Source organism: Etheostoma spectabile, chromosome 17 (genome assembly GCF_008692095.1).
Source record: "Etheostoma spectabile isolate EspeVRDwgs_2016 chromosome 17, UIUC_Espe_1.0, whole genome shotgun sequence".
Classification (NCBI taxonomy): Eukaryota; Metazoa; Chordata; class Actinopteri; order Perciformes; family Percidae; genus Etheostoma; species Etheostoma spectabile.
Genome location: NC_045749.1, coordinates 20802536 through 20819549, shown reverse-complemented (window position 1 = coordinate 20819549; position 17014 = coordinate 20802536). Strand labels below are relative to the sequence as shown.

Genomic DNA, 17014 nt, shown 5'->3' with positions numbered 1-17014 from the left:
AGTATATTTATATACTATATAAACAGGGTGCGATTTGTAGAGAAAAGCAGGGGCAGGTTTTTGATCATGCACAACAAAACATGCAACAATTAAATCCCCCTTGCAACACCATAAATAGAGCCCCTCAGCCAGGCATGCCAAAACCCTTATTTACCCACTTCAATATTCAGAGGAAAACACAGCGTTTTCAAGCCAGAGAGCAAACTAAATACTTTCACCCAGGAAACGCTCTTTCATTTTGGTGCCAAAATTTCACCGCACAACGCAAACTTTTTCTGGCTTAACTCCACCACCATGGCCCCTAAAAGGGCCGTCATCTGGTTGTGCCTGTAGCCGGCCCCCGGTCACCTATTGGCTGCTGAACAAGGGTCGCTGATGGCGGGCGTCCCAGAGCTCTGAAGCGACTGAATCCAACCTGCAACTGCCGCTTGGATTTTATTGGATTTTGCACTACAGACTGTTCAGGTTACGGTGCTTTACTTCTTTAAATTCTTCTATTTTAGGTGTATACTGTTCTGTTGGTGAAGGAGCGTTGATGACTTTGAGGGGAGATACATTTAGTCCCAACCGGTGATAAAAAATAATTCAGCAGAGGCAGGGACATGTAGACCAGAAAGGGGGAAATCCCATCGTGGCTAGAATAAGTTTACACCCCCATGCTAAAGTTGATTAAAAAAAGGAATAAAAAAACAGCTTTTGATTGATCAATTGATCAATGCCTTCATTCAAAATATTTTGAAAAATCCAAAGTTTTAAGGACACCAATTTTCTTTGTGAATGAATAATGTATTGTAAATAAATAAATGTTCTTCCTTAAAATACAGGGGGGATAAGTATACACCCCCCTATGTTAAATTCCCATAGAGGCAGGAACATTTTTATTATTAAAGGCCAGTTATTTCATGGATCAGGATACTATGCATCCTGATAAAGTTCCCTTGGCCTTTGGAATTAAACTACCCCCCCCCCCCCCCCCCACCATCATCACATACCCTTCACCGTACCTAGAGATTGGCATGGTGTTATTTCAGTTAGCTTAATAGCTGGTTTGATTTGCATTGAGAGATGATCTTATGGAAAGTTCCTCATGCCTATCTCTATGTATGGTGAAGGGTATGCGATGATGATGGGGAGGGAGGGGGGGGGGGGGTATTTTAATTCCAAAGGTCAAGGGATCTTTATCAGGATGCATAGCATCCGGATCCATGAAATAACTGGCCTTTAAAAATAAAAATGTGCCTGCCTCTATGGGAATTTAACATAGGGTGGTGTATACATTTACCCCCTGTATTTTAAGGAAGAACACTTATTTATTTACAATACATTATTTTTCCAAAATTCTTTGAATTTAGGCATTAAGGTGTGTAAACTTTCTAAAGCCACTGTATTTGCATGAGACATGCAGAAGATCCAATGATGATGTAACAGGTCAGAGTGCAGTGCTTGTTGAATGACACTTTGACCCGAAGACTAGCAAGTGGACCTAAGATCTGGCACCAGCACCCACAGGGGCTCATGATTTTAGAGGCTTTACAAGACGATGAATGGGATCTAATAACAGAGCTGCGTGACAGACCGATACATTATTGTTATATGAGACTAGAGTAGTAAGAGTGTATGGGCTTGGTTGGTGTTTTATAGATTTCGTTGTCCTTTCCTATTCTCAAAGGCTGCATTAAAGAGTAAACACCATCGTGGCTGACTGTTATCTGGCTCTCACACGCTTTGGTTATCATACTGGCATTAATTGTGATTTTCTAAAGTTTTATTGGGCTTAAATAACTCTGGAAACTACCGCAGGTCTTACCCTAAAATATATCCGCATTACACCAATATAATATTTTAACAAAGTTGCACTCAAACTAAACTGTAGAAAAGTCCCTATTTATCCTTCCTAAGAAGTCTCACCACTTGTTATAGATGACAGTGCAAAATGCAAATAAGAGACTCTCTCTTAAATTAATAAATGAATTACCTTGTTTTATGAGAAAATCCTTATTGGCATAAAACTAAACTGGAAATCTAGTGGGCAATGTCCTCATTAGGTTTCTTTTGACACTTTCACCAAGTGAAATGCCTGTGAAATAGGTCTTTTCGACACTTTCACCAAGTGAAAGTGTCGAAAAGACCTATTTCACAGAAATTTTTGACATGTCCCAGTGGGACAAGCCTAGGTGCAAATGAGAAAAATGAATGATGGCTGAATTCCATTTAGCCACTTCAGTTTCAAATGCTGGCTCACTGTCACGGTTTACTGGGACACCTGAATAGAACAGAGCCATCGGTCATGTTATTAGCAACACCTGTGCTTTTCCTACTATCACAAGTGAAAATGTCCGCTGTGAAAAGGCTGTCACATCCTACCACCTCAAAGGGACGCAAACTCCAATTTCCTTCAGACGATGGCGGTCTCAAACTCATAAATAAATCACCTGTGTTCATTATTTACAATATCACGAGAGCATTAGAGGCGGTTGTGGCTTAGTGGTAGAGCGGAAGGTTGGTGGTTTGAGCCCTGTCCCTGCAGTCCCGTGTCCTTGGGCAAGACACTGAACCCCGAATTGCTTGCATCGGAGTGTAAATGTGTGTGAGTGTGTGTCTGATGAGCAGGTAGCACCTTGTACGGCAGCCTCGGCCGAAGCGTATGAATGTGTGTGAGTGGTTCCTGTACTGTGACAGTTAAGATATAAATACACCCCATTTACATTAGTCACAAGTGAGATTAAAAGGTTGACACAAGGCTTTAGGACAGACTCTGGGAATCATACTTCTTTTAGGTAAGAGTATGCCCTTGTATGACTGGCTGCGTGAAACGCAACAAAAATAAGATAAAAGCCCATATTCCCTTTCAGCCACTCTAAATCTTTCATACGTTAAGAAACAGTGATTTAAGTCTGTGCCCCAGCCCGCTGACTCCACCTATAGCTCTTTTCTATCTGCCCAGACCTCACTCTGGTTAATCTCAATGTTAATACCCGCCCCCCCCATGTGTGCATGTTTTAAATTCTTATTAGCCGAACATATCATTCGGCTGCTAAAAAAGCTCTATCACGCCGAGCTTCAAAGCGGAGCACTGCTGTTAAATCCCAGAGATGGCTGCATGTTGTTTACCTCTACAATCCCCTCCACTGTTCTGCTATAGTTAGCAGTCTTATCCATTCTTGTCAGAAGGTCTAAAGCTCCCTAGACAACAAGGCTTGCAGAGAGGAGAAAAGGGTGGTACATTTAGTGGACTCAGTCAAGAAGCGGCAGGTTTTTTTGGTTTTCTAGGTCAGGTAAGTGCCAAGTCGGCTAGAAGCCTCTGACTGAAACACAAGCAGATAGCAGACCACTGCCTGAGGGGAGGACAGATAGGCAGCCAGCTTGTGTTTCTCCTTTTAAGTTCAGTGGATATATAGGCTACTGTGCATCAAGTGCTGACATCCATCATTCCCTTGGATTAGCGTTTTTAGCATTTTTGCTGTACGATTAGGGATTGGTAGCAAGGAAGGGTTAGTAGTATGAGCTCTTGAACAAACGGTTCCGCTATCGGTACGCAGCAACGTTCATTTATTCTAACGTAGCTGGCATTCATATCTCAGTTCCTGACTCTCCACTAGTGATGGAGAAGCTGCAGACGTTTGACGTTGCGTTACTGCATGTTTGCTCTTAGGGCTGGGCAATATGAGAAAATCAAATATCACCATATATTTGACCAAATACCTCAAAATTAATACAACGATCAGAGAGACTTTTGATAAACAACCATCAGTAATATATAATGACTAAGTCTAACAGTCTGTTAAGTTCCTAACATGATATAACTTTACTGTAATGCAGCCTTTAAGACTCGACTTCTTCCCTTTCCTGGAGTCTTGTGCTCTCTCGCCCCAGTAGTCTTGTGCTCTCTCGCCCCTCTCCTCTCTCCTCCTATCGCTTCCTGCAGGTGGTTCTGGCTCTGGTTCTGTGGAGTCTGGATCTGTGGTTGGAGTCACCTGGTGGCTCCATGTTCCTGCTCGACACCCTCTGCTACAATTCTCCATGTCTCTCTCTTGATTTCTCTGTCTCTCTCTTTATTTCTCTGTCTCTCTGCCTGTCTGTCGTCGTCTGTCTGTCTCTCTCTTCTCTCTCTGTCTCTTTATCTCACCCCCAACCGGTTGAAGTAGATGCCCCCCCACCCTGAGCCATGGTTCTGCTCGAGGTTTCTGCCTCTTAAAGGAAGTTTTTCCTTGCCTCTGTGGCCTAGTGCTTGCTCTTGGTGGGAATTGTTGGGTTTCTGTAAATACCATCACAGAGTCCGGTCTAGACCTGCTCTGTATGGAAAGCAAAATGAGATAACTGTTGTTGTGACTTAGCGCTATATAAATAAAAGTGAATTGAAGACCTCGCTTATGCCATATAACGATGTTACGATATCCAAAATGTAAGACAATATCTAGTCTCATATCACGATATTGATTTAATCCCTTACCCAGCTCTATTTGCACTCATGACACTTTAAAATGTGTAGGTTCACTTTACTAAATTATAGATTTAAATGCATTATATGTAAAAAGCTAGTTGTGTGTGAAGGGGTTAACACCAGCAATACATCCTCATAGAAATCAAAGCGGCTGCTGCTGGTTCCGATGCTTATGGGAAGGTACGCCCGTCACTCGTTATCATTAAAAAAAAATAAGTCAATTGTTAACTCGGGACACAGTAAGCATCGGCCTTCTAATTAGGTTTCATAAAAATATTCCATAGACAACGCCAATCAAGCAGCAGCAGCAGCTTCGTTAGTGGATACCAGAAGTCAGACACCCAAGTCCAACCCCTTCTTCATCGCTAAGCGAGAGAGAAAAAGAAAAAATCAGCGGTGAAGCAGACCTATGTTTTTTCTATTTGGCAAATTTTATTTATAATATATATATATATATATATATATATATACACAGGAAACTCAAGGAACATTTTCATTAGTTATTTCCGCAAAAAAGTAACAATAACTGTTGAATCTTGTAGCATCTTTTCATTCATTTTTTATCATTTAACCTCGAGAGATCATTGCAGGGCGACCCTCTTTTACAATGACATCAAGTCAATTATGTATTTGTTTTTTTGCACTAAAGAATGGATAAGTATCAGTATCAATAAGCAGTATCATTATCGATACCAGTATCAGTAAAACTAGCGAAACCTATCCCTAGGTAGGAGGGTGTAACACTTAGTAATTGAAAAAGAGATGGATAAGTACAGGATAACTTGAAAACATGCACACACATACACTCTTGCCAATGCTGTGTTTGGGAAAGAGTGCTTTGACAGAGTGAATGGAGGCAAACACACTTTCAGGGTCTGATGAACATGTCATCCAGGGAGAAGAAGGAATAATTTGCTCTTTCATTTGGTTCATTCCACTGGATGTCTTCTGCTCCACGGCGGCTGCTGTCAGCCTGCAGGAAATTAAAGTGTTTACTGAACTTGGCCATCCTTTTTTCCACAGCTCCTGGATGCACTATTACAGCAGGCATGACCATTAATGAGCACAGTCATGGATCAGAGGCTGTCATGGATCCTGAGACTAAGCAAAGGGAAGGCTTTGTAGTACATCAAAAAAAGTGTGAGAATCATCTTGAGTACAGAGGAATACAAAAAAAATTGCATGCCAACACAAATTGCGAGCCCATCAGGACCTTCCTCTAACAGCCTGAGAGTGCTTCGGTTTTTCAAGCAGCCTCCAGTGAAAATCACTGAACATTACACAGGGATTTGGTGCACCTAAAAGGAAAAGTAAAGGCAGTCCAAGCAACGCCTCCTTCTTTAAACATTTCAAACTAAAAGAACCTAAAGCAAATGTCTCTCACAATACCGATTCCAATATATCTTAGCTCAAGGTATCTAATACAGAGTACCAATCCAATACCGATCTTTATAACATCTTCAACATATCTCTTTTTCCAAAATGTAGAATCTGTAGTTCTCACTGTATGGAACTCAGTGGAATCATATTTATATGTAAGGTAACATGAAGCTGAAAAGTAGTTTCATTATCTATTCATTTCCCAATCTTTTATTTTGATAAATCACTTATAGTTATTAGTAAGTTCAAAGTGCCATCTTCAAATGTCCTTTTTTCTTTGTCCAAAATAGTCCAAAACCTGAAGATGAAATTGTAAATTGTCCCTTTTTTTAATCAAATATGAAACAGCAGCGTATCCCCACATCTGAGGAGCGGGAGCCCGGCATTTTTGCGTGAAAACATCGTTGCAGATTCTTTCAGACTTCTGTAACTGACTGAATGGAACTTATAAAACGGTGAATTTTTCTTCACATTCACCAAAAAAAAACATGTTTAATGTAGATTGGTAATTAATAACCAATACGGTCTTAATCGGCCCTGGTGCTGATCCAGTATCCAATTGGTGCATCCCTTACTAAGATTCATAATTGACTTTCAGTTTGAACGTTGTTGATTGCATCAAAGTGTAAGAAATTAGAGGGAAAAGAGAGAGAAAGTAAAGCAGACTTCTAAATATTGTGTTGCATGTCTACAACAAAAAGAAAAACGTACACATGATTCGTCTGATAAATTTCCAAAATGGCCCCTGGGGAAAAAACACAAATTGCAAAAAATTGTTCATGCTTGCATCAAGTGTGTGCGCACCTCCAGTTTATATAAAAGACACAAAAAGACTTTGAAGTCACTCGTGTGTGAAGGTGGCAAAATATAAGGACGGCATAATGAGGATTACATTCATCACAGGATGTAAAGGAGACTTAAAATGCACAAAAAAATGCCTGAAGGCTCGACTCAAGTATATTCTCTTTAGGCTTGCTGGAGGTGTTAGAAGCGTGACGGCATGTTTCATTAAAGGTGGGACGTCTCATACATATTCATCAAAATGATAGCTACCTTTTTCCACCGCTGTTTGATAACAGATACTGTGTAATATAGAATGTCGTCTCTTAAAATGAAAGCCTAGTATGAATCAGTGAGGGATGAAACTGACCATTAAAATGACTGACGCGCTGCCTGTTACCTTGATGCCTGTCGTGTTAACTACAGGGATTTGAAATGGTATTTTCCTTCATGCAGCTTGCTCCTTTTTCTAATCCGTGGTTTTAATTCCCTGAGCTTTTTGTTGAAAGGGAACGTCACTCAGTTCACTGTTATTATACCTGTGGGAAAGTCCGCTACACACTACAGAGCCTACATTTTGTCCATCAAATATATGAGCACTGTCGCTCTCGCAATGATTGATTGATTCATTCACTAAGCTAATAAGTTCCAAAATGTACAATATGTTGGACAATAACACAATTTTTACCATGCATATCTATTTTTCTGTATCTTCATTATCATGGATCATGTGTCAAGTTGTTACTGATCTGATTCATCACTAATTCCCTTTAATTAGGGACCTCGCATGCATGTTATTCTTGCCATCACCATCGAAGCGTGACGCAATATGAAAAACTTCCCCCACTCTGCAGAGTATACTGTGCCCTGCTTTGTTTAATATTGTGATGCCTGGTATTGAAATAGAGTAAAAGTTGACATTTTCCAGTCTGTGATTATCCATCAACATCCATTCCCTTAAATGTTGGTTGAAATAATTCCTAATTTCTGCTTTTTTAACTTAAACATTAGGTTTAATTTCCTATGAATGAGGTTTATTGATCATAAATTCCACTGTAAAACTAAAGGTAATAAGTTAGTGTTGTGTAGTGTTGAAAACAAAAAAAAGTGACAAACATTGAAAAAAGCGTTGGAAGTGTTGAAAAAAAGGACAAATAAATTAGAAAAACTTAAAAACATCGATAAAAAGCATTAAAAAAGTGTTCATTTTCAATTTTGATGGGAAGACAACACAAGGGTTAAGACCGCAAGTTTGAGAAAACTTGGATTTCCCAGTCAGTTACAGTACTACAGGCGAGACAGAGGTGGATTAGACAAGGAGTGTGTGTGTGTGTGCGTGTGTGTGTGTGTGTGTGTGTGTGTGTGTGTGTGTGTGTTGGCGCCGTTCAGCAGTTGTCGGCTATGTGAGTGGAAATACATCTAACATGCTAACGCATATCCGACACCATCACCCACAGAGATGTGCCAATCAATGGAACGAGTAATGCTGAGCGTTACTGCGCAGCCTCCACCTGAGCTTGACGATGTAGATGTGACGTGAGCGACCTGTCTGAAAGCTGTAAGTCTTCTGGTAGCTGTGCAAGAGAAATCTCAGTCGTTCCCAATCAGCAGAGACGGAGAGCATAGGTATATGTTAGGAGATAACATAGGCACAGGCTAATTATTGACAAAATAAAACTAACATGCCAGTTAATGTTAGTAATTAAACCTAAACAGCTGATGTAAGTCAAAACTATCTGCAAGCTTACCCTGTACTATACGGTGATTTGTCGATTATGCGACAGCAAGTTGCGTGGTTATGACACATTGCTAGCCTATTTTAACATAACTTAATGTTAAATACAAGGTAATGGAGCCTTTTATACTTTGTTGTGTTTCTTTAGAAATAAACAATGGACAAATAGAGTCTTTAAACGCTTCAGATTTAAAGTTATTCGCTGCCAAACTGAGGTCAAAATGAATGGCAGTCAATGGGATGCTAACAGCGGGTGATGGCTTCATAGCATTAAAATGGCGCCATAGGAGCTACGCTTAGAGAGGAGAGGCTTACCCCCTTGGTGAAAAAAACACTGAAGCAATTGGAATTTACACGTCATCTTCAATGCGCCCATATTCAGCTGTAGAGGAACCTGGCTTCAAGTGTGAAAGATGATGTGGGGTACTTATTGTATACTGTTTACATCTTACTTTACACACTCAGAGGAGAGACTGTATGACACTAGGCGGTCCAGCCTGAGACACGCACAATGAAAAAAGAAACTGCCTTCTCCATTGTACCGAACCAAAACGTCTGAACCACCCCTATCATCTGATTATTACATCAGTCAGCTCTCTTTTTGAAGCACATTTATTCTTTCATGCTGACTCAGAGAGATCTTGAAGTCTCTTGTATCCCTGCTTGCTGTCTCCTTGTTTGTACTGTCCAACAGTCATGTTATCACTGTTAAGAGAAAAAGATTTTTTTCTGAGGACTAACTGATGTATTTGGCCAATGTAGTGTAAACCTTCCCAAATCTAATTAAAAAAAGCAGCAGAGAGCCGTTAGCCTAAACTCCGTTAGCATCCAAGACCGGCAGACACACAATGGGGAAGTACTACACAGACTAAGGTGACCAGATTTCTCAGACAAAATCCGGGGACATTTTCAGCTCAGAAGCGTATTTACCTCCAAAACAAGTGATGTTTTTATTTTTGTAAAACTTAAAACGGGGACACTAGACCTAGAGCTGTTCTTATTAGGGGCTGAGCCCCCCCCCCCCAGGATCCTAGACCCACCCCTGCTGCTACTTCCTACTCCACTCCACTACACCTCAAGATAGAAAGTCCTAATATTTCAAGATATTAAAATCCATCCTTATACTTCAAAATAAAAAGTCCTAATATTTCAAGATAAAAAGTCCTAACATTTCAAGATAGAAAGTCTTAATATTTCAAAATAGAAAGTCCTAATAGTCCTAATATTTCAAGATAGAAAGTCCTAATATTTCAAGATGAAAGTCCTTATAGTCCTAATATTTCAAGATAGAAAGTCCTAATATTTCAAGATAGAAAGTCCTAATATTTCAAGATAGAAAGTCCTTATAGTCCTAATATTTCAAGATAGAAAGTCCTAATATTTCAAGATAGAAAGTCCTAATATTTCAAGATAGAAAGTCTCAATATTTCATAACGTTGTAATGTTTACTGAACTACTGACAGCTTTTGCTTTACTGCTCAAGGCTTGTTTCTGCAACAGCTCATTGAGAATCAGATACAATAAAAACTACTGAGGACATATTTTCCTTTGACATTGATTATTTTATCATACAATATTGTAAATATATTGTAAACAATATTATTATTATTAAACGAGATCGCTGCAATGGAAGTTAATAGGATAATTGTCCAGGTTGTATTTACGTTCATAAAAGTGCTCGTTTAGCTGCTGACAGACTCAGATTAATATTCTAAGTGTCTGACAACATTATGGAAAGGATTTCTAAGGAGGTCGACCTTTCTGTTAAAGATTAAGATCCTTTTTAAAACATAAAAGTCCGCGAAATTGCGTTGGCTAAACGCACCAGACTCCATGTAAATAATCAGTGATTTTAGCATCGTAAAACACGGCTTCTAAAACCTCTCTGAGCACCGCGGGCTCTGGCTGCCTGGAGCCTGCGTGTGTAGGGTGTGCGATTATCGGCTACGTTTTGTCAGTTTTTTCCTTTCTTTCATTCCAATTTCGGGTCTTTCAGTCACAGTGAAAACCGGGGACATTTCCGGGGACAGATCCAGCCGGGGACAGGTAGCCAAAATCGGGGACTGTCCCCGGAAACCGGGGACGTCTGGTCACCCTGACACAGACTGTTACACAGTGGACGGCCTAGGCGTGATGTAATCCCACAAACTAATGTAGTTAATTGATATGATATGCTAACTCTTGGCCTTGGAAGTAATGCTACGTTACTGTAACGGTAGTAAGACTGGATATGCAAACGCAATCACTGCAGCTTATGTTTTGAAAACACACTTTTTGATCGATTTCGTATTGTTTTGTGAAATTGGTTTTGGAAAGGGTAAAGAAAATACACCACCATCTAAAAGACTCTTACTAGATCCCCATGCACACTGCTTTAGGATAGTTAGGTAAGCTACTGTTAGACAATAGCTGTTCTGGTAAGATAGGTAATGTACAATTGATGTTAAATACTGGCAAAGAGCAAATGTCAATTTCTAGTATCTTCAAAGGCTTTAAATCTACGACCTTTATCTCTGATCTGTTCTGGTGTCCATCCTGGGCTAGTTGCTTTGATGAGGAAAGTCCTTTGATTTTGCAGGTTGATGGAATTCTTATCTGAACTTTTAAAGCCAAATGAGAAGCAGTTCTGTATCAGATTTTTGGATGCTGTCACACTTTTGCAATTCATTTGCCACGGAGCTGAACAGATATCCTAAAATGTGGAGGTGGAACAAAACTCCGTGTCCTGTTTCTGGGTAACACAAGCAGTTTAGTTAAATAATGATACAGTAGATGTAGCCTACATACTGACATTCTGTGTTATTCTCTGGGGAAGAATGGCTGGAATGATAATGAATACAAGCCAGAATTGAGCCCTATTATTAGTGGAAAAGCTAGTATACTCATAGCTCATTAACGTCTGTTCCTGTATGGACAAAGATGCGCTTTAGCATACCGACATGAGAAAAACAAGATGCTGACGGCGGTGAAAGGTGTGTTAGGTCATGACATCTTTCTGGCTCCCGGCATTTTGTTGGCAGGACTATTAATATTAATGCTTCCACATGCCCTGTTTTTCATAGATTCAGATTTTTCCAGGTATTTGATTTATAAACAAAAAGAAATGGTTAAAATTATACATTTAAATTGAAACAACAGAGCATTTTTACATCTGCGAGCTCTCTGGATGCAGTGTGTTTTCAAGTCCTGAAGCTATTTTTTACCATATGGTCCCTTGCTTCTTTTAATGGCTATGCAGTGGAGCTTAGCACTGTGATGCCTATAGAGGTCTAGTGTAATGGAAGAGCATACATTTCACGGCTAATAGGTTGCCGAAGGCTACACTGAGGCTCGGCCGTGCTGCAAAGCTGCACACGGCAACAACCAACTCTCATCTGAGCTCTTCACACCTGCAGCTAGAAAATAAAAAGAGGTTAGATGAGGCTCAACGGTCAGTCTCTCCAGGCAGGAGGCGTCGCGGTGTGCTGCGTGGGAGCCCTGCAGCGATACTGGAGAGAAAAAGGTAACAAAGCCTTCATCATCTCCTGACCTTTCCGCAGACACGGGTAACTTCTCCGACATGATGAGCGTGTCACAGCCTCTCTCGCTGTCCTTTCCCCTCGCTGTGTCATCTCTCACCCACTCCCACTTCTTTCCAGCGCCTGTCTCTGTTCGTCTGTCCTTTTACTTTCATCACACTCCCAATAAGGGTTTATTCCCACTAAAGTGTGTGCGTGGTGCAGGGTATGAGGATGTAGGAATCACCAGCTGAGCTCCTTCACCGCCTCCCTTCCCCTCGCTCGTCTCTTTGTTTAGATGTTCACCTGTCGGTGCAGCTGTCACCCAACGGCCGTCAGTGCCAATGTCTGCCTCGGGTCTCAACTCCCTCCTGGAGCTCTCTCGGCACAGGCCTTAATGAGCCCTGTGGCAGGAAACAACGACATGGAGTGACAAAGGGAGGCAACAACGTAGCGCTCATTTGGGAAAAGATACCGCAGGAGAGACAGAGCAACAGGGGAGAAAAGAATTATTCTCCCGACTGTGTGATGCTGTATATGAGCATTCATTCATTCCCTCTAGCCGACATGTTACGAATAAGCTACATCCTTCACTGCTGTGGAAATAATCACCCCCAGCTACCATCACTCTTCACCCCCACGTGGCAGAGCACAGATGCTCCAAAACATTAGACGGAAAGGTAAAGAGACACAGCGCTTACAGTGGGAATTCAAACAATATTAATGCCATATTTTATTTTTAATAACAACATATTGCTTTGGCAACACAGGTTTCTTTACTGCCGAGCCCATAAAACACCCTTGAATTGAATTGTGAGAGGAGCCGTGGAGGATTGAAAGAGAAACGAGGCCTGATATTTTAAAAGGAGAGGGATTGAGGGAGGGAGGGACTACTACAGACAACTTTCACCATGCTTTTCTGGACCGATTTTTCATTTCTAAGACGTAAAGCCTTGAGTTGGAATGAAATCTGTGCTTGTGCCCGTCATGACGGGCCATCCAGCTCGAGTGTCTGGACTTAGAAAGGAGCTGTCACAGACGCTACCAAAGTTTTCAGATCGTTTCGATTTCATCCCGGCCAATTAAGACGCACATGTACTTTGAGCCTCATGGATAATATGAGTCTGATACAGGGGGATGAGCAGTATGCAATGGCAGCGGAAACTGGCAGGCAAAATTCCATCTGGAATAATCTAGCGGAGGCAAGAAGTGTTCCTTAAACTGGAAATGTAAATTGATGACTTCAGCTTTCACACAAATCCCACACAACCCAACTTTTGTCTGGGACAGCCCAAAATCACACAGTGTAATAAGGGACATTAGGCTCAGTTGAACACTTTGTGCACACCCAGGTTCATCTGATAACAGTCTGGGACAGAAAATGTCTTCTACTTTAAGTTGTGCAGCAGTTGTGAGAATTTTAAAGGGGCAGATGACATCACAAGAAGCTCTTGTGTTGAAAGAGCGAGAGCCAAAAGAGAGAAATTGACATCCCCTAATACTGTATGTGTATAAAAAAGAAACAAGAAATGAAAAGAGTAGAGCCAGTATAAGCCGTGTTTACAGATGGCTTATGGATGAGGTTTCCTCTGCTTCCCCTCTGACAGTATCTTCTTTCTCAGCTCAAACCTACCTTACGAGTCCCCATGGTTCCACGCAACACATTTCTACTTTCACAAATGCAACACGCACACACACACACACACACACACATATACACCTACAGTGCTGAGCACCAAAGAGCCCACTTTCTTGGAGCACCTACACAAGCTGCAATATACAGATCAGTTTCAAAGTGCTGGTAAATACCTCTCTCTCTATGTTTATGCCCAATTCTGCCTTCTCACTTTACATTTCTCTCAACACACACACACACACACACCGCACACACACACACACACACACACACACACCACACACCACACACACACACACACACACACACACCACACACACACACACACACACACACACACACACACAACACATCAGGCTGTATGTTGTATGATGTAATTTTTGGTGCTTTGTCTTGTCTTCATGCCAACTGAAGGGCATGGTTTACCCACCTTCTAAATGACATCCCTGCTTAGAGTACACACACCAACACAGGCCTAAGTGTGTTCAGTGGAGAGCTGAAGACCCATGCTGTTAAGTATTCAGAAACAGCAGGAACACAAAGCGAGGCAACAGTGGGCTAGAAAACACAGACCGGATGACCGCCAACAAGGACGAACTTTATCTGGACGTCTCTGTGTGCATCTGTCTGCCTGCGTGAGTGCAGTTTGTTGGTGTGTGTGCACGCGCGCGTGTCTCCATAAAAGTGTGCGCGGACATGACTGTTACAGATATTGTGGAACTGGAAGCTGGCTCTCAGACAAGAACCGTGCCTCTTAGATGAAGCTTTTCAAGTTTCAAGGCTTTTTTTTTTTTATTATCAATGGCCAACGATTACAAAAGCAGTTGAGTCTTAGGCTCCCTCCAACAATGCTAATTCAATTTGTTTAAAAAGAAAAACACAAGAGAATGAGAATCAAAGGCATGTGACATTAAAGATGCAAGACGAACACAGGGATAAAGCTTTTCCTCGGCTAATTGTGTGTGTGTGAGTGTGGGGGGGGGGGTGAATAAAAAGTGTCCAAAATTAATAAAACTTCCTGTTGAAACTTTGTTGTCACATGCCATGACGTTGTTTAGGACATCTTAGCCAGGAGAACAGCTTATTTAAAGCGCTTTATGTTTGAATGTTAAACCCAAAAAATGAACCAACAATTATTTCCATGTGGGATTTATTCCCCCAAAAAATGTAAATGTTCATAATCTAATGTGCAAAACAAATTGCTTCAGTCTCTAAAGCTAGGCTGTGTGTTTCCCAGCTTACAGTTATCATAAGGGAAGTGGCAGCAGCTTGAGGGAACAAAGCAATACGTAACAATTTACATAAATTCACATGGTAATGTATTCAGCATTGGGCAATGACTTTGGATATAACAGAGGGACATGTTTTGGAAAAAAGATTGTGTTTTGAGAAGAAAGCCAGAAAATGTGCAAAGGAGTGCACACACACACACGAGTATAATGAACAAATATTAGCCGTGATATTAGGGATTCAAAACGAAGATAAACTATTGCAATCTCTGGAGCCCAACTGTGAGTTGACACACAACCACACACACCCGCTACGCCCCGAATTCATTACTGAAGTCTTAAACAGGCATTGAATAAGTCCACAAAAGATTTCTTCAACTGACAAATGGCCCAAACGTTAATCCAAAATGTTTTTGTTGTTTTAATCAACAATGGCCACCAGTGATGATATTGGCACCTGAGACAGGGTTGAAAAGACGGGCTTTAATTTGGTTTCACAATATGCAGCACGCGCACACACACACACACACACACACACACACACACACACACACACACACACACACACACCACACACACACACCACACACACACACACACACACACACACACACACACACACACACACACACAACACACACACACACACACACACACACACACACACACACACACACACACGCCAATTTTTCCTCCCTGCAGTATTCAGCCCAAGCATTGGGCATGATGACAAATGCAGCCAAAGTATTGTGCTGCTCTGAAAATAAATTAAAAGACGTGAGGTCAAAACTCCCAACATGTTGGCTGGCTGAGATAAAAAAGTAAGTTGGCTTTACAGAAAGAATTACATAAGCTGTATTTCTATCTATTATTACAATACAAACATTATTTATTGGTAAGGCACCGTGATATCATGAGAGCTAAAGTGTAATCTTTCACTGCCACCTCTGCCTGTCCTCCGATTGTTTAGGGGACATGATGACTTTGTGCGGGGTAACTGGAGGTACACAACACACACATCCACTGAATATAAAATATTGTTTACATTACCTTTCCAAAGCTCCCTTTGCCAATGGCCCGCAATATCTGGAAGTGGTCAAAGTTTACTGTGAGGAAAAGAGAAGAAGAGAGAGAAGAAATCCATCAGCGAGAGTTCAGCTACAAAACAGGCCACAGGACATGTAGGGCTATGATAAAGTACCAGCACAGTGACACCTTGGCTGTTGTTTCAGCTCTGCAGTTCACCACATTGGATTTAAAAATTACTATTAGGGTTAAAGTGCAGGGTTTAAGGGTGTTCCCTTCAACATCAGATGAACAGTGGAGGAATTGCAGTCATTTGTTTACACAATCACCCAATGATATGGGACAGAAGTAAATGGACAAGTCAACATAAAGTCAAAACATTTAATGGTTAGCTGCAAATGTTTCCAATCAGTAACTGGTGTTTATGTACCGCGTGTGTCCTTAAGCCACTTTCTTCTTTAACCGGCCCGGTATTCCCTCATGTGACAGAACCGTAAGCCCACCCACGACCTTTCCCTTAACCCAACCATCCGGTTCCTACGAGTCATGGAACTGTAAAAAAACGGACGCCAATAGTCCTGATTAAGAGCATGTTACATGACGCTAAAGGAGACAATCAAGGGCGTGTTACATGACGCTAAAGGAGACAACCAAGCGTGTATTATATGACGCTAAAGGAGACAATCAAGGGCGTGTTACATGACGCTAAAGGAGACAACCAAGCGTGTATTATATGACGCTAAAGGAGACAATCAAGGGCGTGTTACATGACGCTAAAGGAGACAACCAAGCGTGTATTATATGACGCTAAAGGAGACAATCAAGGGCGTGTTACATGACGCTAAAGGAGACAACCAAGCATGTATTATATGACGCTAAAGGAGACAATCAAGCGTGTTATATGACGCTAAAGGAGACAACCAAGCGCGTGTTGTATGACGCTAAAGGAGATGAGCAAGCGTGTTGTATGACGCTAAAGGAGACGACCAAGCGCGTGTTATATGACGCTAGAGGAGACGACCAAGCGTGTTGTATGACGCTAAAGCAGACGACCAAGCGTGTTGTATGACGCTAAAGGAGACGACCAAGCGCGTGTTATATGACGCTAAAGGAGGCGACCAAGCACGTGTTATATGACGCTAAAGGAGACTTTTAGCATCAATAACAACGACAACGGCACCTGACCAAGCGTCTGTATTTCTGTGTTATGTGTGCTGATGAGTCAGCAAACGATTCCCTGGTGTCAGGCCTGTAATACGAGCATCTTCGCATTGAGGGCTTTTTATTTTT

At 41.4% G+C, this 17014-nt stretch overlaps 1 protein-coding gene across 1 annotated transcript in view; it reads right to left on the bottom strand.

Moving 5' to 3' along the window:
• stk32c (serine/threonine kinase 32C) overlaps positions 1-17014 on the bottom strand; it is a 99989-nt gene that overhangs the window by 50182 nt on the left and 32793 nt on the right. The window contains 1 exon segment of the mRNA XM_032542119.1: positions 15749-15804. Coding sequence (XP_032398010.1) covers positions 15749-15804 — 56 coding nt within the window.